General features: G+C 42.7%; 1 protein-coding gene across 1 annotated transcript; it reads right to left on the bottom strand.

Moving 5' to 3' along the window:
- Positions 1-2,636: 2,636 nt before the first annotated feature.
- Positions 2,637-21,975, bottom strand: rims3 (regulating synaptic membrane exocytosis 3; the record flags this gene model as incomplete). Its single annotated transcript, XM_083981854.1, has 6 exons — positions 2,637-2,849; positions 3,312-3,451; positions 3,570-3,671; positions 4,227-4,339; positions 4,426-4,567; positions 21,711-21,975. The coding sequence occupies 6 exons, from the start codon at positions 21,973-21,975 to the stop codon at positions 2,637-2,639; spliced, it is 975 nt and encodes a 324-aa protein (XP_083837980.1).
- Between the last annotated feature and the right edge of the window lie 1,397 nt (positions 21,976-23,372).

Below are 23,372 nucleotides of genomic sequence, written 5' to 3'. Positions count from 1 at the left end.
GATCCCTTTATGCAAAGTTCAGAGAGCATTAAAATGTTAATTCTGTTGGTCTGAGGTGCTGAGAAGACAAAATACCTTGTATTCCCCCTTTTTTTTTCTCAGAAACATGAAAAGAAGAATGACAGTTCTTAGCAGATGATATAACATGGTGGTGATGAAACCAAATGTGAGCTCATAAAGCTTTTACATAGGCTATAGAGACTGTCAGCTCTTGTAACACTACTGAAAATATGACTGTGCTAAGTGTCTTTATCTGAACACATGGATAGGTGTTGGTCTCTGCACAGACATATTCTAAAGACTCTTAAAAAAGTGACACGTATAAATCTTCATCTTAAAGTAAACAGTAAAGTAGCTCAGTTTATCCTGCTACTGTGCTGCTGTCAATAGAGACTCAACCACTGCACAACTAACTAACTAAAACAGCCAACAGGTCAGTCTTACTTTTGTGGGAAAGACATTTGTCAGCTGAATAATTTTTTTAATTCATTAAACACAAATGTAAAAGAAAAAGTCTTGGTTGATTACAAAACCTGCATCTTTTTTTTTTCATTTTTGACTCCTCGGAAAAACATATTAAGACTTTTCCTTCCCAGAATGAATGTAGATTTCTCTCATGTATTTTCTTTTCAAATAAATTACCCCTATGAGTGCTCAGATTTACATTTAAATGCTATAGGTGACCTGACTTGTCTCAGCTGTCATAATGGGCCCTTATACTGCAATTCATCATACGCTCAGGATACATTTTGCATGCTGGCATTCATTTAAAAGATTCAGAGATGCTCAGAGCAGTGTGACCAAATAAAATAAAGAAATAAATTAACAGGTGGTCAACAACTGCCGGTTCAGAATTCAAAGATAACACATATTTTACAGTAAAGTGCTGTCTTATACACACACATATACAGACACACAGACACAGACACACGCGCACACACTCTGACAGAAAAGATGGGTTAGATTTGACATATTGCACCTGAAACAATTAAACTACCGTATATGGCAGGTTAACAATCACCCTGCTAGCAAAGTAAAACTGGTGTAAATAATCAAGATATCAAAAAGGAAAAAAAAAACACATCTTGATTAAAATACATGTTTACACTTTTACAAAAGGTTTAATTATATAGTCAGTGTGACAGAGAGGAGTGACCAAAGAGAAAAGTAGGAGGGTTAAAGGTTATAGTTGGCATCGGGTGTGTGCGTGTTTGCCTGTGGTTGGACGTCTGGCTGTGATCTGACCAGACGTAAAGAGAAGAGACAGACTCCCTGCCTCCTTCATCTATTAGGAAGAGTGCGATAAAACAGATGACATCAAAACAGGGAAATCAAACAGCAAGTCCAAACAAAGTCTAGGTGCTGGTATACAGAGAGCGGGAGAGACAGCAGCACCCCCTGGATGCGGAACACAAGAACCCCACACCGGAGGTTTTGTGCTGAGTGCCAAGTGGTACAACAGTCCTTTACTCTAAAGATGAAGGCAGGATCAGAAATTTGTTCCTCAGCGAATGTGTAGCTGGCTGACTAATTTGTTCTCTTCTTCTGCAGACGGCAACGATAGCGCTTTCCCTGTCACCAAAGCCCGACCCCCTACCCCCCCACCCCAACTTCATTGCAGGGCTCTTTTCTCGGGACGGGTCGCAAAATAAAGTGGCACTATCCTCCTGTTACATTGGTCAAGGCAAGCTAAATGAAAAGATTTAAGCACTTTAAAAATGTCTCTACAAGGGTTGCAAGCAAACATGCAGAATGCAGCCGATACATACGTTAACACAAATAAGTATTTAACTATCTATTGATATATATGTATATATATGCATATATATACATATATATACATATATACATATGTATATCTATATATAAACTCTGCCCTGTGAAAATTATAGAATAGCAGTGTTGCTACCTCACATAATAGCCATTATGTGAACATCCAAGCCTGTTGCCCAGGTATGTGTTTGGCCTACCGTTCTCAGCTCACATGTGTACAATGTATCTTCTTTTTTTGCATTACATCTAAGTCATAGACTCTGCTACATATCCATACTTTATATTGTATACTAGTTCACCTACTACTTATAGTAATAATAACAACAATAACAATTGCTTTGGTTTTAAAAAATAAAGTTTTTTTTCTTAGTTTGGCATAGAGAGTTTAGAAACTGGCATCGGGATGGCCCTGGGATGAGGCGTGCCACGGAGATCTGATACTATGAATTGCAGAATATGGCACCTGGTGGACTGTTGTGTCATGGCAGGAGATGTTGAAATGAGAGGGTGAAAAATGCTACATGTTCTCATAAATTATGCCTACATCAAGTTGGATTTTCTCACTGCTTACTTGACTAAAAACACTCATCAGTGGGTGAGAATATGAACCGAGAGTGGAGTGTAATGTTCAGTAATGGATATGGCGGCCCGTCAGTGTGTGAAGTCAGGTGGATGGGACCAAATAGAATGTGTCACATGTGTCGTCCTGCACAGATGCACATGGGTATATATATATATATATATGTGTGTGTATGCCTACCTGTCTTGCGCTTCAAATACAGTCGCTGTGTATTTACAGTACGTGTGTCCGTGTCTGCATGACTCCTGCCTGTGTCCGTGCATGTGGCTGTCTACTGGGGTGTCTAGGTGCATGAGGGGCTGGTGGCGCTCTCCAGAGAGGACTGGGAGAGGCGTCTGGTGAGGGGTCCGATGCTGGGGTCTGCCAGAGAGGAGGTAGGGAACAGCTTGTACCAGCCGCTGACTGTGGCAGACAGGTCCAAGTCCTCCAGAAGGATCTGGGCCATTCCCATGAAGCACTTGTGGTCCATACGCCCGTAATCCCCCCACACTATTACCTACAGAGAAGATGAGGCATCAAGAAATACTGTTATCTATTATGATACATGTTCTTAAAGGTACATTGTGTAGGAATTACTCCCATCTAAAGTTGCGGTTGTATATCGCAAGCAACTCAATCATATTTTTCATGCTGCATTCACGTGAAATTGGGCAGACAGCAGACGGACGACAGCCTCTATGCAAACAAGTGGTCCGTCAGCACGAGGCAAAACAATACATGTGACAATATGTTGTCATGGCGATGTCGTATTGTTTACCTGACCCACATTTTACCGGCTTTCTCTCGACTTCTGTGACTAAAATGACCTCTGGTTTGTTACAGACAGCCGTCTGCCCGACGGCACGTGAATGCAGCATCAGTGTAACGCTCCATTCCTCCTCAATGCGTTACCGCGGTGACTTTTCACAGATGCCACCTCGTTTCCGTGGTTCGTAGAAAAAGGCAGTGCCTCACTTACCTGTAGGACTTTGCCCTGAGGACTCTCATCAAACAACAGAGCCTGCTGGTAGGTGGGGTCCAGATTCTTCTTCACTACTTTGGTTTTCTTCTTGGACAAACACACTCCATTCTCCAGGACATACACCTTCACGTAGGTCGCTGTAGATACAACACACACACATGCCCGCACACGATTAAGCGCAGCAAGCAGTCAGTCTCCTACACGGGTGCCGAAGTCAGTGGAATGTGACAAACAAATGAAGGCTGACGTTGGTACCTGGTATGTTCTTGGAGCCTGGTTTGGGGATCAACCCTCTGGCCTGGTTGACCTCAACCTCCAGCTGCCCTCCTCTGTCTACCATGCCTACATGAACATCCCCTGTAGAGAGAGCACGCACACATCACATCGCTGAAAACCCTGTAATAATCACAATAAAAACAGATCTAAACTTTGTTTGCACTTGCACTTGTGGCCTTCAGTAAAGCTGCAGTTGCAAATATCTAACAGCAGAGGGCGACACAGAGCTGCAGGTCTGTTTTCCCCAAGCAGGAATGGTGGCTCCCGCTGTTCTCCTCTCTTGTTTTCCACATGAAATGACCTTTGCATGAAAGATTCATATCTCATGCAAGAATAACTTCATTCGTGCTGAGTGAAAACTCCGGTATTGTGTCGTATTTTTAGACACCGCTGTGCATCAAGCAGCATGTATGTGGCTGTATTTATTTGCCTTATTTTGTCCGTGTACTACAGATTTATTTACAGTGATGACGAAAGACTGGTCATGCAGCAACATGCCGTTTCATCTTTTGCTCCCACATGAGGACAAACCCAATCAAATGCAGGAGAACAAAGAGAATGTGAAGCACATTTTAAGTAGCAGAATCAAGCTGACTGACAGAGAGAGTCGGTTTGTGTGCGTCACTCTTGGCTTACCCATGGGGGGTGTAGCTAGTGTTTGCCGGCCTACAATCTGAGCAGGGCCTAGTCCGTCCAGAAAGTCACTGAACTGGCTCTCGGGCCCCAGGCGCGTGGTAGGGAAGACGAACCTGAGAGGGTCAGAGCAGAACTAACGTTAGATTGATGGGTACCATGTGTGGATGGATGATTGGATGGACGGACGGTGGATACCCACGTTCCATCAGAGCTGTTTGAGTTGGTGCTGCCGTCGGTTGAGTCCTTGCTGCCCTGCCGTGTCACCCGGTTCCTCATCTCCACGGCGATGCCAGTCTCGGTGCTCCGTCGGATGGTGCTGCGAAGTTTCTTTGTCCCGCCGTCTGGAAAAAAACACAGAGGTCACAGCTCTTGGTTTAAGTGTCTTACATTTCTGCAGGATAATCCACGGCGTAGGAGGTCATTGAGCTGTCTGATAAGGAAGTCAGGTATTAATACACAACCAGCACCTGCTGCCTGGACAAGTAGGCACAGATCTGAACCCCATCACACCTTCATCTGCAGACATTTATATAATGATATATATGTTCTCAGGTAAACTGTATTTAGATTCATAAGAATAATCTGAGAGTGACAGTGGGTGGATGTTTCTGAACCATTTTTGTCAGGTGGGATGCACAACTATCCAGTGTGAGTGTGTGTTTCTTCACTTAAAAACTTGAAGCTAGAAATGAGGAGGGATTTAGGTTGAGAACACCCATCTCTCCACTCTTTGTTTTGAAGCAAGCCCACTCAGGCGAGAAGGCAATCTCACCTAATATCCACAGGGATGTCCCCGCACTATTGGAAAATCTCTCCACTTCACAGGTTATTACTACATCGCATTTTAAACACTACAGTGGCTGTTGCGAGCAGGGCCCAGTGGGCTTTTAGGGGGGACTTCAGAGCCTGACTTATGAGGTAGAAACACACACAAACTGGCGGCTGGAGGATTGCTGTGAGCGTTCGGGGAACGGGTGGATAGAAAGTCAGGAGGGCTGAGCTGCGAGGGGGGAGGGGGGAGGGAGGCGGGCGAGGTATTTAGGCTTTACAACTCTGCTGACACAAGGAGAACAGAGTGAGCTGGAGAGCTGCTAACCCCAGAAGAAGCTTTCAGAGCATCATCCCTTGTAATGACACACTGTAGCTTGACGTGCCGAGTTCAAAGTCGTAGGTGATTTGGGTTCAGGATGTGACATCTGAGGTTGAGCGCTCACGCAGTTTTACCAGTGACTCCCTTATCCCGCCTAGCGCTACTGTGCTCTCATTTTTGCAAGGTTATCCGTTCTCAGAGTGTAAAAAGGCGTCATGTCATGTCAGTGCAGGCCTTGGGCTCTAGGAATTTTTTTCACAATTCATTTCATAGACAAAATAATTAACAGATTAATCAAGAAAAAAATCCACATATTAATGAACGAAATGAGTGAAAAATAATCATTAGTTCCAGGCCTATTATCAGTGCACACAGGAGTCATTAATCACATTTACACTACATTACACTGACTGAGTACACTACAGGAGGATGCTTGCTGAGGTTTACATTGAAGGAAATATTTAATAGAAGGGAAAGAAACACTTTTTCTCTCTCTAATGTCCACGACTGCAAACAATAACATTTGAAAACCTCAAAGCCAAGCTAAAAGAATAATCTGTAGAGACATGTCATGCTGACATTAGACAGCACTGGTGTTTGTTTGTACATTCACACCTTCGAGCAACATTTACACTTTCGCACAGTGTGTGCATGGAAGCAGTCTGGGCTATAGGGTGACGGCTCAGGCAGATGGGAGGATGAGAGAGGCCTGTGTGTGCGCCGGTTGTGTCAGTAAGGCTTGTTTTATAAAAGACCTAATTTGTGGGTCTCCCCTTTGATTGGGGCTTTCTGAGCAGGCGTAGATTTTTAAACCTGATTCTTTAAAAAAAAAAAGTCAGTTTTTCCCTTTTGTTGAACTTGTTAATTTGAGAGTAAATCACTAGTCAAGGAAACTGGTGAACTTCCTGTTTTAGTGCTGCATCTGCACAGCTCATTATGACTGCAGCCATGGTTGCTGTAGAAACCCATACATCACTCCTGTATGGGAGCCCAGATAGTGGAAACGGTGCGGTGAAGTCACCAGAGGAGACTTTTAACAAGCAGTCTCTCTCATTGTTGCTAGTTGAGCGCACACCCAGGTACAGCCGTCCCACTTCATTAGCCTGAGCGACTCCAAGCTCATTAAGCATCCTCGCCGTGCCCCTCTCGTCACCATGACAACCGCAGACACCCCACATCACCATATCACTATGGAGATAAACAAGAGAGCAAACAAAGCCACTTGATGAGACTTTGAGGGGCGGGGCCTGTAAGGAGCAGATCTAACGTGGGGGGGGCCGAGTGTCTCGGAGAAAGGAAGATGTCAAGTAGATGTCAGCGTTGAGGAGACGGGAGTGAAGAGGAAGATGAGAATGATGGGGTCCCAGGGGCGCTGGAGACGAGGAGAGGGCGCCGCCTCCTGCTGCCTTCTATTTTTAATCCTGTAGTCAAGACTATTTCCAACAGACGAGTGTGTTTGTGTGTGTACTGCGAAGACGACGTGTGTGTGTGTCTCTGTGTGCAGCGTCACACCCAGACAAACTCTTGCTGCCATGACAACCCCCGCCCTCGGATCTGGACCCAGACAATGCCACCTGAGACAACTGGCGCCATGGCGACAGGCTCATCCCCACCATCACTTTACAAAAAAAAAGAAAAAAAAGAAAAAAAGAAGAATTTATGGTGGCAACATTACTCTGAAAGCCGAGCAGACTAAAGTAGCCGACGGTAACGGGACCCCGCGGGACGGAGGTTCAACAATATGACAGTGTGAAATCATTATTCAAATATCAGTGTGTGATCTACATCTGGTGGTGTTGGAATGTGTCTGGGCTGAAGGTGAAACTGTTACAACGACCTTTGGAGTTGAGCGGGACGTCTCCAGATAAACCGATCCTTCAACTATCAAGCAGCTATTCATTTAACTTCATATCCACACTTGTTGCTCATTTGTCAGCCGGCCCCTCCCCTCTCGTCAAAACAGCCCCCTCCCACCTCTCTCTCCACAGTGCAAAGCAGTCATCTCTTCCTTCCTATCTAATCCCCTCCTCCTCGTCTGCGCTTTCCCTCCATTCGTTTCCATGGCAATGCCGTCTGCATTGCACCAAGAGCCCCGGCCGGCATGTTCGCTCATAAGCCTTTCCCCTCTCACTGGGTCTTTCTTCGCTCATATTGTCCTCTCCACTGGTCTCGTTCCTTAATCAGCCAGCGCCGTCTTTAAATCTGATCTCCCTACACTCCTCTTTCTTCTTTATTGCTGCTCTTCATCTCCAGCTCTTTGTTCGCTCGCGATCTTTTTCTTATCTCTTCTCCCCCCCTTCTTCTATACACACACTCTCCCCTCAGCACCGATTTTCTTTTTTTTCTGTTTGATTTGACTGCCTTTCCAAATCACCGTCACTTTCATTTCATCCTCTGTGGTAGTTCTCTAGTTTTTGGCCCGTGTCCATCTTTATCTCACAGCTCCCATCTCTTTTCCAGGTCCATCCCATCTAAAATATTTAGTTTATTTTCTCCTCTGTCTCTCTGATGAATTAACTTTTATCATACAGCGGCAACATCAAACGTACACACATCCTGGAAGACGTAATTAGAGGTAGCCTGACATATGCCATTTTAGCAGCTAAAATAACAACATTATATAAGCTGTTGTGCTTCACTGTGCTACAGGAGAGGGCTTCCTGTTAAAGTGTCTCCTGTTGGCTTCACTGTGATGAGTAATACTTCGTCCCTGAAGTAACACTCATGAATCTCACAGAAATGCGCGGCCGGGGGAAGCAATCGCACACTCAAAAAACTTTCTTATTGCGTGTAAAAACCAATGGAGCTACTTATGCAAGCCACATGTTTTATAATCATGATAAGGCAAGATCGAGTTACAGGGTGGAAGATTAGGATGGAAGAGGGAGTGAAGTGGTGGGGTTGGAAAGAATTAATAGCTTGAGCAGAGAGAATTAATAGCAGAGAGGGAAATAAAGAAAGGTGGGATTACAGAAAACGCCAACAATGCAGAAAAGAGCCACACACTGTGACTGCACGCACACTCACACATAGAGTATAGCTTCTGTGCGTCTGTGTGTGTGTGTGTGTGTGTGTGTGTGTGTGTGTGTGTGTGTGTGTGTGTGTGTGTGTGTGTGTGTGTGCGCTCAGTAGATCATTAAAGCTGCTCTGACATTTGGAGAGAACACTGATGAAGCCTTTCTCATTATATGCTGTAATACACAATGCTGTTTTTAGACTCCCTGGCTGCGCCGACATGCCTATTGGATGCACCGGTGACGGCAACGATCTACCATGCATAGCAACAGTAACCAAGCATGGGTGTTGGACATGAAAGATCTGTTGTGGTATGTCGGACCCCTGCTAAATTTGGACGAAAGGAAGATTCAAGGTAGAAGCTTAAGACAGGAATTTATATAAAACTGTGATTCATAGCCGTAATCATGTATCACCCAGTTACGTAAGATTGAGTCAGTGTATATATAGTATACAGATACTAGACTATGATTATCATGCAGAGCCTACAACCTTGACTGTTCGCTGTTTAACATGACTGTTTATGGCAGACACTTGAAATTTCAAACAACAGCAATAATTTAAAACCCTATTCCTCTAATTAAAAACTTATGTAGATGAAGTTTATTGGTTTTACCCCCCAGGACATCCTTGGTTAAAACATAATATACCCCTGTAAACACATTAACTATGTTTGAAAAGTCAGCTCATTGTTCTTTGCTAGAGGGTCCATCAACCCATGGGAGACCCACACCATCACAGTACAAAGTCATATTTCAGCTAGAAGGGTAGAAAGGGTAAGAGGACGTTGAAAATACTCTCAGGTGGCATCTTAATGTGTGATGGTCTTCTACATGAATGGTTATCTATCTATCTATCTATCTATCTATCTATCTATCTATCTATCTATCTATCTATCTATCTATCTATCTATCTATCTATCTATCTTAAAGTAACAGTTGAAGACTTTGGAAATCACTTGTTTTCTTGCCAAGGTTCACATGAACAGAACAGATCAGAACAGAACAGAACAGAACAGATGCCTCCTGTATTTTACTGTGATCTGTATTTTATTGTGAGTTTTATGTTGGGACTACAGATGGAAATTAGCCCTAGAGGCTAAATCTGGTACAACCATCTCTTCGTTGTTCTACAATTGATTAATGGTATTGTACACTGTCCTGTAATAATGAACTTAACTAAACTAAACTAAGTAGCACTTTAATAACTGCAACATTTATGCTTAAGAGGTGCAGGTATGCATGCCATTAAAAAGAGCCAGGCTAGCTGTTTCCTCCTGTTTCCAGTCTTTATGCGACAGGCTAACCCAGACTGGTTCTAGCTTTATAGAATGAGAGTTTTATATTATTGTCTATCTGTTAGTGAGAAAATGAATGTGCATATTTTTCAAAACATCTAACTGTTACTTTTAGGACATAATCAGTGTGAGGGGAACCACTGTTGCAATAAACCATAGACTGGTTAATGAACAAAGCTTCTAAATGACAGTGTGTGTCGATTTAGTTGTGTTTATGTCTGGATGAGTGTGTATTTGTGTTCTTCCTCAAACCATTTTCATTATAATTCAACCGTTTAACCAGACTCTGCCAGCAGTCAACTTTGCAGACACTTACTCAACAATAACAGTGAACAAAAGCAAATAAATGTGGCGCAGAGCTAAGTGTTGCCTGGTACGCCAAGTGTTCTTCTGTGTTCAATGATCATGCATGGGAGTCAAACTGAAGTAATCTCCTGTGTTGTGTGAATGCGTGTGTGAGAGAATCACATTAACAGCTCAGGCCTAAGCCAGGGAGTGGTCAGTTTGAGGCGATTAGCCTTTCACAGCATCACGTTGCATGGGAAATGATTTGTTGAAATCTAAAATCTTCATGTATGGCAGGATGTCTGTCAGAGAGTTAATATGCCACACAGGCTTCTGTCTCATGACAATTAATTACAATGAGGAAAAGAGTAATCTAATTCAGATGTAATTTCCTCTTTATTACTCAACTCTGCAGCCAAACGATTTATAGGGAAGAAACAGATGAGAAGAACAGATGAAACTAACAAAATGTTTATGTAGCTCACAAAAACATCCAATTGCATAAAGTACCAAACATAATTTCCCACTAACTTACCCAGCAAGACGTACGTTACAAAATAAAGGCTCGCCTTAACAAGATCTCTCAACACGAATTAAATCGAAATTCTGCTGATCTAATTTAACTGTTCCAACAATTCTCCTTTGTGTGAAGAAAATTACACTGAGGTCAAGAAAATTCCCCAGACAAATTGTCGAACAATGAGGAGAAAAGAAATGATCTCAACAACTGATATGTGCTCTCTCTGATTTACAAGACGAGAAATTAACTGGTGTAAAAGGTAAACAAGAACTGAAGTAAACTAATGCAGCAGCTTCCCTGTGCCTTAAAACTGATTTAGAAACTTTGTATATGAAGGGACTATTAGGTGCATGTGTTGTGTTGCTGCTATGCAGGTCTGTGTACTTTCTGTTTAAGTGTGTCCAGCACTCCACGTCGAGAGGAGCGGTAATGGCACCCCACTTATAGGTCTATCACACACAGACATTGATACAAATACATAACACAGTTAATCACCTCACACTCTTTTAAGCTTGGTGGTACACACTGTGTGTTACTGCTCAAGCATTGCTGGGATGCCATTAAGCGCTCTTGCTCATTCTCGACCCAGGTTGCTAAAGCAGAGAGCTCTTCCTATGAAATTTGGTCAAAGTTAAACAAAAAAACCTCTCAGGTTGACTCTGCCCCTACAGAAAAAAATGACCATTCCTAGCAATTTTATTGAAATCAAATGATTTATGAACAATATATATCTTATCTTATATGGTGGTGCGACCAGCACAAACAAGCTTACAATGAAAATCACTGGTTCTGGCTGGTGGATTTTGTTGCCTTTGAACAGAGCCAGGCTTCATGTTTCTCCCTGCTTCCAGTCTGGCTGGAGCATCATATTTATCATAGAGACACAAGAGTGGTATTGATCTTCTCGCCCAACTCTCGGCAAGACAGAAAAACAAGTGAATTTCCCAAAATGTCGAGCAATTCCTTTGAATATAAAGGTTGCAACAGATTTTATGAGCAGTGCTTTGAAACTCAGATACGTTCACACCTGGTGGAGAGGCGTTGTTTGATATGTAGAAGCTACACACAAACACAAACATGCATACCGGCAGTAGGTATACAGGCAGAGAGAGAGAGACAGATTTTCAGTCGAATGGTTCACCATTCTGTCTGGCTAAAAATAGAGCACAGAGGATGGAGAAGACTGTGGGGTGAGATTGAGAAAACATGATAGAAGCCCTGAGTGAAAGTGAGAGCAAATGGAATGGAGATGAAGGGAGGAGAGATAAAGGAGAGAGAAAATTAAGATGTCAGTGAGCGGGGAGAGACACAAAGAGCGCGATGAGGCAGTATGGCAAGCGGAGAGATAAGAAACAGAGAGGGAGAGAAAGTGATCGCCGGTCAGCTTAGCTGGTGTTTGGTCGCCTCTAAAAGCACCGGTGGGGGAAGAGAAAGCTTTTAGAGACATGAGTAGGGTTTCAGTTTGTATGTGTCAGGAGAGCCAGTGGCTCAATACGCTTCAAAAGAAGGATGAGGTGGTGGAGCAGGGAGGTGAGGTGAGGGAGAAAACAGAGCGGCAGTCTCACCTGAAATAGCAGCTCGGAGGACACAAGGAGGATTTTTTTTTTTTGATTAGTCACAGTGGATATGAATAGCCATCATGTGTAGTCATCCAGTGGAATAGCTATTATTATGACAGGACAGTTCAAATGTACCATAGTTCAGATGCTGCAGAGATTCAACAGCTCCCACTCTTACTATTCTAGCAATTCTTAGCTTTTTTTATCCACTGTTGCTCATTTTTTGTTCACAGGCCTTTTTTCTGAGTTGTCTTGATGTGTAAGAATTTCTCTTGAGGGGTGAGTTTTCCCTCGAAGGATCCGATCACCGTAAGCTTTCCAAAATGTCTCTGCCAAAATTCCTTAAGTGTGTTTCCTAGCTGTGACTCAGAAATGGAGCTAGAAGTAGGGCACGAGTGAGTCACCCCAAAAACACCCCGAGTACTAAAATGCTAGGACTATTCTCTGGTCCACTGTAAGACAGTCTAAACACATGCATAGGCTGGCAGTTTTAAACAGTGGACATACTAGTCAGTGGACCTTTTTTGTGTTGGGTTTCTTCCTCCTGCCAAAACAATTACTTTAATATCCCACAAAATCCTACAGTACATTCAGTGTATCATCAAGTAGAATTATTTTAGAGAACTGTGCCTGGGTTGGTGGCAGACTGTCTAAAACGGATAACCCAGCAATATTTAAAAAAACTTATTTTGGGATAGAAACAGACACTAAGTAATGTTATTCATACTGTAGCTATCTCCGCTCTGCATCACATCAGCCTGTCCTGAAGAGTTATCTCAGTGTGGGGACTGGGGAGGAAAACATCCCCATTGCAAGTATTCAGGACTTTTAATGTACACTACAGATAAACTGATTGAAGTAATGCTTTAGCTAAACATTGTCCTGTCAACAGTCACAGATATACAGTGTCAGCAATGCTCCTTTGCATTAGTGGTTACAGGAACTGTGCTTTAATGTTGGCCAAAGAAATGCAACAGTCACATATGTTAATGCTTGTTCCCCCAAAAGGCAGGCTCTGGTAGAGAAAAACAACTATTAAATAGCAGCGTGTTTATATTGCATTTAGTTTGCTTTAGGCCAACAAGGACTGCTAGCTATGAAGATTATACCAAAAACATGAGCCAATGAACCAAACAAGCACAAACACAATAGCACCACACTAGGCTACACCAAGGGGGGAGTTGTGGGTTCTACAAGTGAAGACCACTTCCGTGTTCAAAAAGCTGCAGTTCCCCTCCGGCCTCTGGGGGCTGGGACCAGAAGTGAGCAACTCTCCATTGACCCCCATGTTTAAATAGCCGACTTTACGGCTTAAAAAAACATATTTACAGCCTGGTACATTTTATTGTACCAGGCTGGGGGGGGGGGGGGGGTGTTTAGTGTTGTTTAGGCTTCAAATTCGTACATAAATGGGGGCGTGGTTACGTAGTGACAGGTTCACAGAAAGTTACCGACCGTTGATTGGTTGCTTCGAGTTCAGTGGGCGGGTTCTCGGCCGGCAAACCGCCGCACCTCTCCAAATATGGAAAGTAGACTCCCACTAAAATCCAAGATGGCGCAGTTCAAATGCCCATAGTAGGAGCACAAAACAGACTCCCCCAAACCAATGGGTGACGTCACGGGTGCTACGTCCATTCTTTTTACAGTCTATGGGCTACACCCACTGTCCTCCATTGACAATGATGAGAGAACAGGGAGATTAATGCCAATTATGAAAACTCTACAAAGACAAACAAAGCTTACTGTAGTTGGTGCCACAGAGTCACAGTTTTTTAATAGATTTATATAGGCAAGGAGAATGAAAACAGAAACACCTGGGTTCATTTATTGAAAGACAAAATAAAACAGAGGAGCGGAAAATTGGTTTAACATTACTGACAATGGCAAAAGCTCCTTCACGAAGATTCCCTCCCTAGGTTAGAGTGAGAGTTGTTGTCAGCCAGCTCCGAGTAATTTGTGTACAAATGTGCAACACAGAAATGTGGCTGCTCTTGGTCTCAGAACAAAGTTGGAATCAATTTATTAAGCAAACTGAAGCGCATTCTCTTCCTGTGTCAGACACACATTCTTGCTGCTCTGTCTCTGTTTCTTTTCTGTGTCTCTGGTGTACTTCCAACAGTAGCTCCAGCATCACAGAAATAAACACGCAGAGAGAAAAAAAGATTTAAATAGAGAATATTTAAAGAAACTGAAAAGCAAGGTTGAGAAAAGAAGAGGATGGGTGTTGAGTGGGCTGAGAGAGCTAAATGGAGCAGAAAAGAGTGAGGTGATTGAGTGTGAATGTGCACTATAGCCAAACACACTAAACATGCACGCGCACACACACAGCCACACACGGATATACTGTGTATATAAGCTGGAGGAGGTGGCTTGGAGCTGAATCCTTAGACTGGGACGCTCACCAAGAACACACAAAAAACAGACACACATCCATGCCTGGTTTCCTTTAATCTAAGTCTCCTGGTGCACTGCATCTCATCAGTGGCGCTTGTTTCTGTACATGCCACGTCCCTCCATGCAGACTGACAGTGTACTGGGGGCTGCTCTACTAGCTCTGTTTTCACAGTCATGGATAAACCTGCTCAGGAGCTAAGACCGTGTTCAGCAGAAGAGTGACTCACCCATTAAACCTGGGAAACCGTTTGTGTTTGTGTGTATGTGTGTGCGCATGTGTTCTCCTCACTGGTACTAATAATAGCAGGTAATAAATAGCACACAGACAGAACCAAAATGCCATCCCCAACACGCGCCTGTTACAAAACCACGAATAATGAGACAATGACAGTGGGAGTCAGGGCTATGAATGGAAAAATCGAGATGCATTATGGAAGAAAAACATGCATTATATCTAGGAGTGCATGTAAATAGCCTGAATCAAAGATCTAGTGGGATCTAAATATGGACCAACACCTTATACATCACTGTTGCGTAGCACGTAGCTACCACCTAAAACATAAACTTGTCCTCTCTGCTGTCTGCATCTTAATTGGTGTTACACATCTCTATTGTGCAAAGCCATGAATGCCTAAATTCACTCGGTTATCTTTGGCAGGTAAGCACAGAGGTTGGTCAGGTGACTATTCATCTGGCCTAGAGATGTTGGAGTGTTTTGTGGCACAGAGGAATGCTGGAAAAAGTGGATTGGAGCTGTAAAATGAATTGTTCATGTTAAATAAATGTGAAGAGCAGAGCACTGACCTCTTAAAGTTACAAACCTCTGTTTGGAAACACCAGAAGGCACAATTAAATGGCACCCATTAACACTTAAAACTGTCTGGGGTCTCAGCTGCTGCATGATAATGTTGACAAGGTTACCGTCTTTCAAAATGTCCTTGTCCTATTTCAGACAAAGAATCCATCACTCAGTTGACACATCCTCTCTATTCTCTTCACGTTCTGCCCTCAAACCAATTATAGACAGTTATAGTTTGTTTCAAGTTTGTCTGTCTGAGAGACACAAGTTAGATGGGTGTGGCACCAACACCACCGCCTTATAATGATGTTTCCGTTTTAGACAGTACCAAGAACTGCCATCAGTAGATTGTTGTCATGTAGGAGGGGTCTCAAGTGTTTGTTCGACCACCTGTGGTGAAAGACTGATGGAAGACAGGGGTGCACCAAGAATCCACCACATGAAACATCAGTGTCGGTGAGATGAGGACGTACCACCTGGACCATGTGCTCCAAAGTTTAGCATTTACTCAACAGGGTACAAAAAAGATGGAGTGAGTGATAATTTGATTTATGTATGAAAACATGAACCCTGTGGAATTGATCATACTGAAGTTGTGAGCAGATTGTGCCGTTGTACTGCTAATGATGACGACTGCAGTTGGCAAGATCACTGAACAGTAATCAAAGTTCCCAAAGAGGCAAGCCCACTAAGACCGTTGAATGAGAAAGGCTTTAAAAGAACTTTAACACACCTACTTTCCAGGAAACACTGATCACTGGTTGTTTTTGGTTTGGAAATGATGTCATTATAAAAATCACAACCAATTCTTGCTCGGCCACGTCTACAAAAAACATTACGTTGCTTGCATAAGATCTTACCAGGACCCATTCAGCTGATTGTGAACTACGTAGAAAGAAACTGACTAGATCCAATTCACAAAATGGAGCACTGGCTGGAACATACCCTGCAGAAACTCTGACACAATAACAACACCATAAACACATTACCTCCTAATAGCACTTTAATGGTGACACGCTGACATATCCTTCTCCTGTCTCCCTTCACTTTATCTCTCCTTTTTTTTTTTTTTTTTTTACATCTTTGTGTCCCAATCAATCTATATCCCCCCTTCATTTTCTTTTGTCCTTTCATGTGTGTTTTATTAATCAGAAAAAACTAACCACTTGTAATTTTATTTACTAGACGGTGGAATACTGAAGCCTTTAAAACGTTGTAAAGTCAATCAAAAGACAATCAGATGATCAGTTTGCATTGGTTTTGTTCATTTGTTTCCAATTCTTTGTCCTACTTCCCATTTAAAATCCTACATCCCTTCCTCCATACGTCCCCTCTTCTCTGAGGACCAATTCAACCAATGGCTTGTTGGCTATTAGGTGACCAACCAAGTGGAGCAGGGGGTCAGCACCTGGGCTGGCCCACTCCGTCAGCCAATCAATGCATTTGTCACTGGGAACATGGAGCACTGACAGCTGGCCAGATTGGGCCATTAATGAACGCCAGGAAGGAGCCTGCAGAGGAGCCTAATCGAACCTGACCAAGCAGGGAGGAATGTTTGCGTGTCACTTGTCTGTTCGTCTGTGTGTGTTGTGTACCCGTCTGTCAGTCAGTCTGTCAGCCTGACTCACCTACCTAATTATATGCAATCCACTTCTCACCTCTAGCTGGTGTAAATTATGAGGTAGAGAAAAAGGATTAGTGTAGCCCACTTTGGTCTCACTGGGTCACTGAGTAAACAACATTATTTTTTCTCTGAGCTTATCTGAGCTTAACTTAGTGAAGCTGTTAAGGCCAATTCCCAATGATATGGTGATATTATCATTTTGATACTGGATGAGTTTTACGTGGAGAAATTACATAAATCACACAAACTTGACATTTGAAAAATAAGATCAGATCAAATGCTGGAATGTTGATCAATATGTATTGATTTTTTTTCTTTCAAAAATGAATAAAACATACATTCATTCATTCATTCACCCACAGTTCTTCACTAGTCCTTATTTTATTAGTCATTCTTTTTTATTTCAAATTTTTTAAAAAGTTTAAAAAATCAGGGTAAGCCGATTAGTATGTTAGCGTTGGAGACGTTAACATTAGCATTGCTGTCCACTGCTGGAGACAATTGTTGGCAAGTAAGAGACTGAGGATTGATGCTGAACTCATCATGTTTCTTCTGGACTGGTCAGCATAGAGCTGCTAAAGCCAATGCTGGCCACAAACAGCTCCTTTAAATATGTGCTGTGTCCATACTTTGTTAAAAAAACACTGTAAAATGTACTTCTAGAAAGATTTTCAGTCAGGTGCGACTACCACTGCCCTCGCATTTTAATTTCTAAAGAAATAGCAGCAGTGTCTCACTACTGTATATCATAATTACCTGAATGCATTAACTATATGGAGTAGAATAGTAAATGTTGGATTGGTCACCGTCACGTTTTGCTGATGAGTGCAGGATCGTGGTTGCTGCCGAGCTGTTATACACTGCCCATCCAAAAGAAAAGTCACCACTTGGATTTAACTAAACTAATAGGTAAGAGCCTCCCATTGGGTAATTACTGCATGGATGATTATGTTTCAGCGGGCAACAACATATTTAACCCTAACTGACACAGTCTCATTTCTTAAACAACTATGTCAGAAGACACATCCTGTGGTCGTGGAGAAGATGTTAATCTGTTTCAGAAGGGTCCAATTATTGGCATGCATCAAACAAATTAAACATCTAAGGAGATTTCTGAGACTGCTAAAATTGGGTCAAGAACTGTCCAACGCATTATTTAAAACTGGAAGGAAAGTGGGGAACCATCATCTTCAAGGAAGAAATGTGGTCCAATGTGACCACAGAGTCCAGACCTTAACCACATTGAGAATCTTTGAAAAATGTATGCAACTATGGATGGAAATAAATGTGACATTGCAGAAGCTTATTGAAACGATGCCACAGCGTATGCGTGCCATATTCAAAGCTAAAGGCGGTTCAACAAAATATTAGTTGTGACTTTTTTATTTGGATGGGCAGTGTATCTTAGTTCTGTGTCACATTACCTGTTGTGCAAGAGGAAATGATGGGGCAGGTGGAGCTGAGGACGGTGCTGCTATCGTAAGGAGAGATGCGGTGCGGATGGAAGAAGAGGAAGCAGTGCATGATACTGTGATTTTGTTCCAGGCGCGACGTGTTCCTCTGGCAGCTGAACATCTAAATTTAGACACACCCCTCGTCTCCCCTTCCTCTTCTCCACATCCTCAGCCCCTCCTAGCCTCCTCATCCACACTTTCTCCTCCATTGTGCTCTCCTCATCACCACATACACAGAGACATGAAAGCCCCTGTGGTGAAAATATCGACAGCTCAGCCTGTGTCAGACAAGTGTCAGCTGTGCCTGAGCGTGCTGAGCTCTTTGTGTGCATATGCATATGTGTGTGTGTGTGTGTGTGTGTGTGTGTGTGTATGTGTGTGATGCCAAAAACAGGTAATGATACTAGATAATTTAGGTGACTATGTGCATGTGAAGTAGTGTGTATCGACCTCTCTATTAGCAATATGGTGACCATGTTAGAGCATGGGAGCATGTTTGGAGTAAACTCACACTTTCATTATCAATTTAGATTTTTTTCTGATGTTTTCATCAATGGTCCTCCCAAATGTTCCCTCTCACTTATCTTTGATGACCTCAATTCACAGATGTGAGGGTGAGAGACTAGAACAAGCCTGTCTGCTCGTGTTACATCTGCTTCATACTGTCACAGTCGGATAAAGAACCAATGGGATTGAAATTATATTGAAGATTCATCTCGGTGAGATGAGGACAGAGTTGCTTTGTGTGTTGTCTTGAGGCCAGAAAAGATGAGGATGGGATGTATTCGGAAGATGAACATGCTGAATTCCCTAGAACAAGGACTCTTTCCCTCGCTGGGCTATTGTTGGAGTCCAGTGCTTTGTGAAATCCTTGGTATTCTTTGTTGAAACATTTTTCTTATTAAAATCATGACTTTTATATTTCTGAACAGTTTTATTCAGACAAAGTCCTTGTGCTGTAGATTGTGATGAGATACCACCAAATACTTTTAATTTGTTAATTCAACAACGAATATCAAAATATGACCTTACCTACGTGTAAGTCAGTGTAAACTCAACCAATCATTTATAGTTTGGATGATTTTTTTTGTCATACATTTTTTTAAGATTGCAATCTCATTGTTAACATCCATCTTAAGCTAACTGGCCTAACACTTCCTGAACTGTCCTTCAGTATAGACATAACATAACATTATGCATGTAGTTTCAGTCACAGTTTCATGTTAAAGGGATTGTTCAACATTTTGGCAAATTGGCCCATTGCCATAATCACTACAGTCATCATAGCAGTAGGTTTGTTACGTTTAATTGGTGCAAGCTATTTTTAGCAGAACGTTACGAGACGGAGCCATTTTAGAGGTAAACCTCTAAAACAACTCTGTCCTGTAACGTTCCGTTATTATCTCATAGCGTGGTGAATGTGCAGGTCACAATTTGTCCACCAGAGCGTTTTGGAGTTGTTGGATTGTGTATTTGATGAGTTTAATGAGGGAAACCAAGAAATCCCATTAGCCTCAGTAGCGTAGCTCTGAGCAGCTCGCCGCTCGGCTCGGCAGTTCTAAAAATAGCTTGCACCGACAAATAAAGGTAACGAACCTACTGCTATGACTATAGGTATTATGGCAATGGGCCGATTTGCCAAAATGTTGAACTATCCCTTTAATTGTGATGGTTTAAGATGAATTTTCTTTTTCTGTTTACTTATTGTTTACTCTGATCGATGTTATTTTTTTTATTTACTTTTTTCTCTCTGGTTTGTTACTTCTCTTTTAATGACATGTATTGACCGAAATAAACAAAACGAAACGAAACGAATTGTGATGGTTTGTTTGATAGTGGCCCTTACACTTGACTGTGTCACCTTTGACTCTTCGGTAGTGTCATTTTATGCTGTAGTTACCTGTCCTTTTTGTTCTTAATTATCTTAATAGTTTTAAATCAAGACATTAACACCTAAAATAACCAAAACAAAAATAAAACGTACATAGTTAAAACCAATAATAATAATAACCAGTTTTCAAATAAAATAATGTTTGCATACGACTAATACTTAATAAACAGAAAAGTATAATTCTGGTATCGGTACAGAAAGGTAGACTGACGGTACCAGTGTTGACAAATTTTAAATGGTATCCAGCTCACTACACATGAAGAAGAAAGCCTTGCAATAGACCTTTAGCAATACAGCTCAACGTTTTTACAGAATTAAGACACACAACATGCGCAGGGAAGCAGAAATACACGTGCAGTCATGGACACACTGTTCTGTAAAGGTTACAGTTCAGTGTTCTGGAAGGAGAAACAGAATGTGCTCAGACGGATGTAGAGGGATGAACAACATGTTTGTTATCGGCAGACAAAAGAATGGAGAAAATATTCACTGCATTGAAATGAGCGGCTTCCCCTGCCCCTCCTGGCCCTGCCCCCTGGCCTTTACCAAGCCTCAGTGTGTGACATGTTTTTCCTATTTCCCGCTAGGAGTGAGTGGGTTTGTGTTTGCCGTTGAGGGGCGAAGTGGGAAAGACTTCTGTTGCTGCTGCACAGTATCTGTAATTATGCCCTACAGGAGACTTATTAGAACATAATGCCACTATCATTGCCATACAGCCAATGAGCACACTAGCTGCTACTGCAGAAAACCCACTTCAGAGTTCAGCACACAATGACGCTCACAACGGTGTTGCAACCTTTTAAAAAGGACTCATTACAATGATAATGCCACAAAAGGTAAAGCCACTGAGAGGTTGTTGAATAAGATATTATAGGTATTAAAACTGAGGCAGTGCACTACCAAAAACCCTTTGGACTGGATTATGCTAATGTTATTGTGCAATGACTAAAGCAATCACTGTTGTGTCAGATCAGTATTAATCTGACTAACAATTCAACTGCAATGGGAAAGCATTTAATAATTCAAAAAAAGAAAAAAGGTATGTGGAACATTTTCTAATGTTAAACCAAGGTGGGAGGATAAAGGTGACTACTGGAAAATATCTGACCCGTTAAAGATTCAGTCTACATTTGGAAATAAAATATGATTTGCAGCTTGAAATCTAAACCCAGTTCCAAAGAGATGATTGATATCCACAAACTTCAGAAACAAGGCTTAAGGAGACAAAAGCAAAGTGAGGCCAAGGAGAGAGAAGACAGAAGAAAAAGAGAACGAGGACATGGGAGAGCGACTCTGTGGAAGCTGAGGAGAACGAGAGAGGGGGAGAAAGAGAAGGAGAAGGAACAAAGAGAGTTTGAAGTCTTATTGACCTAGCTGAATTTGTGACAATGGGGAAAAGGGAGAAAAAGGACAAATATCTTGGGATAAAGAGAATCGGATGTAAGAACATTTGCATACAGAAGTAATGAAAAGGCAGAAATGAAATCAAGAAATATAGAAGAGTGGGGAAAAGTCTGTTTCAGAGTTTACACCCAGCACAACTGTGCCAAACTGACCTTGCTGGTTGAGCTGTTGTGTGCTCTTGCTCCACTGCGACAATCCCACAATGGCCACCATCTTGGCACCCAGACTGGAGCGCCGTTTCTTGTTGCCAGCCAAAGATCCAGTGTCCGGGCCCCCGCTGCCGGGACTCTTCTCCAGGCTGTACATGGCCCCCGAGATGCTGGAGGAGCGCACCACGTTCCGGGCAGCCGCACTCAGCCCGCTGAGGCCGCTCAGCCCGCCCGGGCTGGGTACCTCCACAGAGCTGCTGAGCATCATGGTCCCGCTGGACTGGAGGCGCCGAATGGCTGGGAGGGGAGGGCCGGACAGTTGGACCGGGGGCTGAGGAAAAAAGGACGAGAGAGGACAAGAAAAGACGATAAGGTGAGGGCGGAAGTGGAGTAGAGCAGCTCAAATGAAAAGGACGCCTTGATGTGCAGTGTGTCTGATGAAATTCAGTATAACAGCGTGTCTTACAGCTGCAGGAGCTCTCCGGGGCTGAAGGACACACAGTTTAAATTTCAACGTTCACAGTTAAGTTTTCAATTAAATTCTCCACTTATTGCAGCGGCAGCAGAAATGACTTTCTCCCCTACGGAAGCCAAATAAAAAGTGAAAAGCCCCGAAAAGTCGCTCTGATCTCCAATGGTTCCGCGAAGTGAGAAAACAAAGAACCCAAAGGTCAGCCGGCGAGGACGGTGCAGATGGCAGCAGAGTGTTCGAGCGAGTTAAGAAATATCTCCATTCGCACACACAAACACATACACATACACAAACACATACAAATGTCAGGGCTGGCCTGCTGTTGAGGGGTGACCCTGTCAGCTGGTATTTGTCTCGTGTGTTCTTTTTTTTTCAGAATCTTATTTTGTGTCTGACCTTAAACAGCGACAGATGATAAACTCTGCAGCTCAAATCACCACTGGCTGGCCGTATCCTCGGAGGATACCCGAGTGCGCGCGTACACTTGCTGAACTTTGATAAACTTTGTAATGCCCAACTAATGGCTGGAGCAGCAGCCTTCGCTTGCAGAGGTTGACACGCTCACTATAGGCCTCTCGTAGCGAGCATTTTGAATTATCATAGAGGGAAACGCACAGGTGTTGCTAAAAACTAAAAACAACAACAACAACTGTTCTATTCAGGGAGTCCCAGTGAGCCATGACAGCATGACAGAGAGCCGGCATGAACAAAACCGGCAGCCTGAAACTGAAGCTGCTAAACAGAGTTTGGCAATTTTTAATTCTAAGTGTTTACACAGAGCTTTTCCCACTGTCAATAATGTGAGGATGTCTTCAGTAAAAAGATTGCCTATAATTATTCAGCATCTCTCTCTTTCACTCGGTCTTCTCCCCTTCACTCCTTTCCTTCTCACCTTTACTTCTCTCACTCTTAACATCAGAATGATTATACTGAGGCTAAACCGACAGCCCAAGGGCACATGAAATATGTAGAGGCACTGTGTCCAACATCATGCTTCCATGCTCCTTTTTAATATTCCCTTTATCCACTGCTCCTCTTCCATACAGCTTCCCTTTCCACCTGCTTTCCCTCTTGGTTTATCATTACGGCCCCTGCTATCCTTTTTTTTGTTGTTTTTTCTACTTGCTTTTTTTCTTTTACGCATTAAGTACAGCAATGCAGTATTTTGATGTCTCAGAATCTACTTCATATAT

This window comes from Trachurus trachurus, assembly GCF_905171665.1.
Source record: "Trachurus trachurus genome assembly, chromosome: 11".
Taxonomy (NCBI): Eukaryota; Metazoa; Chordata; class Actinopteri; order Carangiformes; family Carangidae; genus Trachurus; species Trachurus trachurus.
This window is presented reverse-complemented; position numbering and strand designations above follow the sequence as displayed.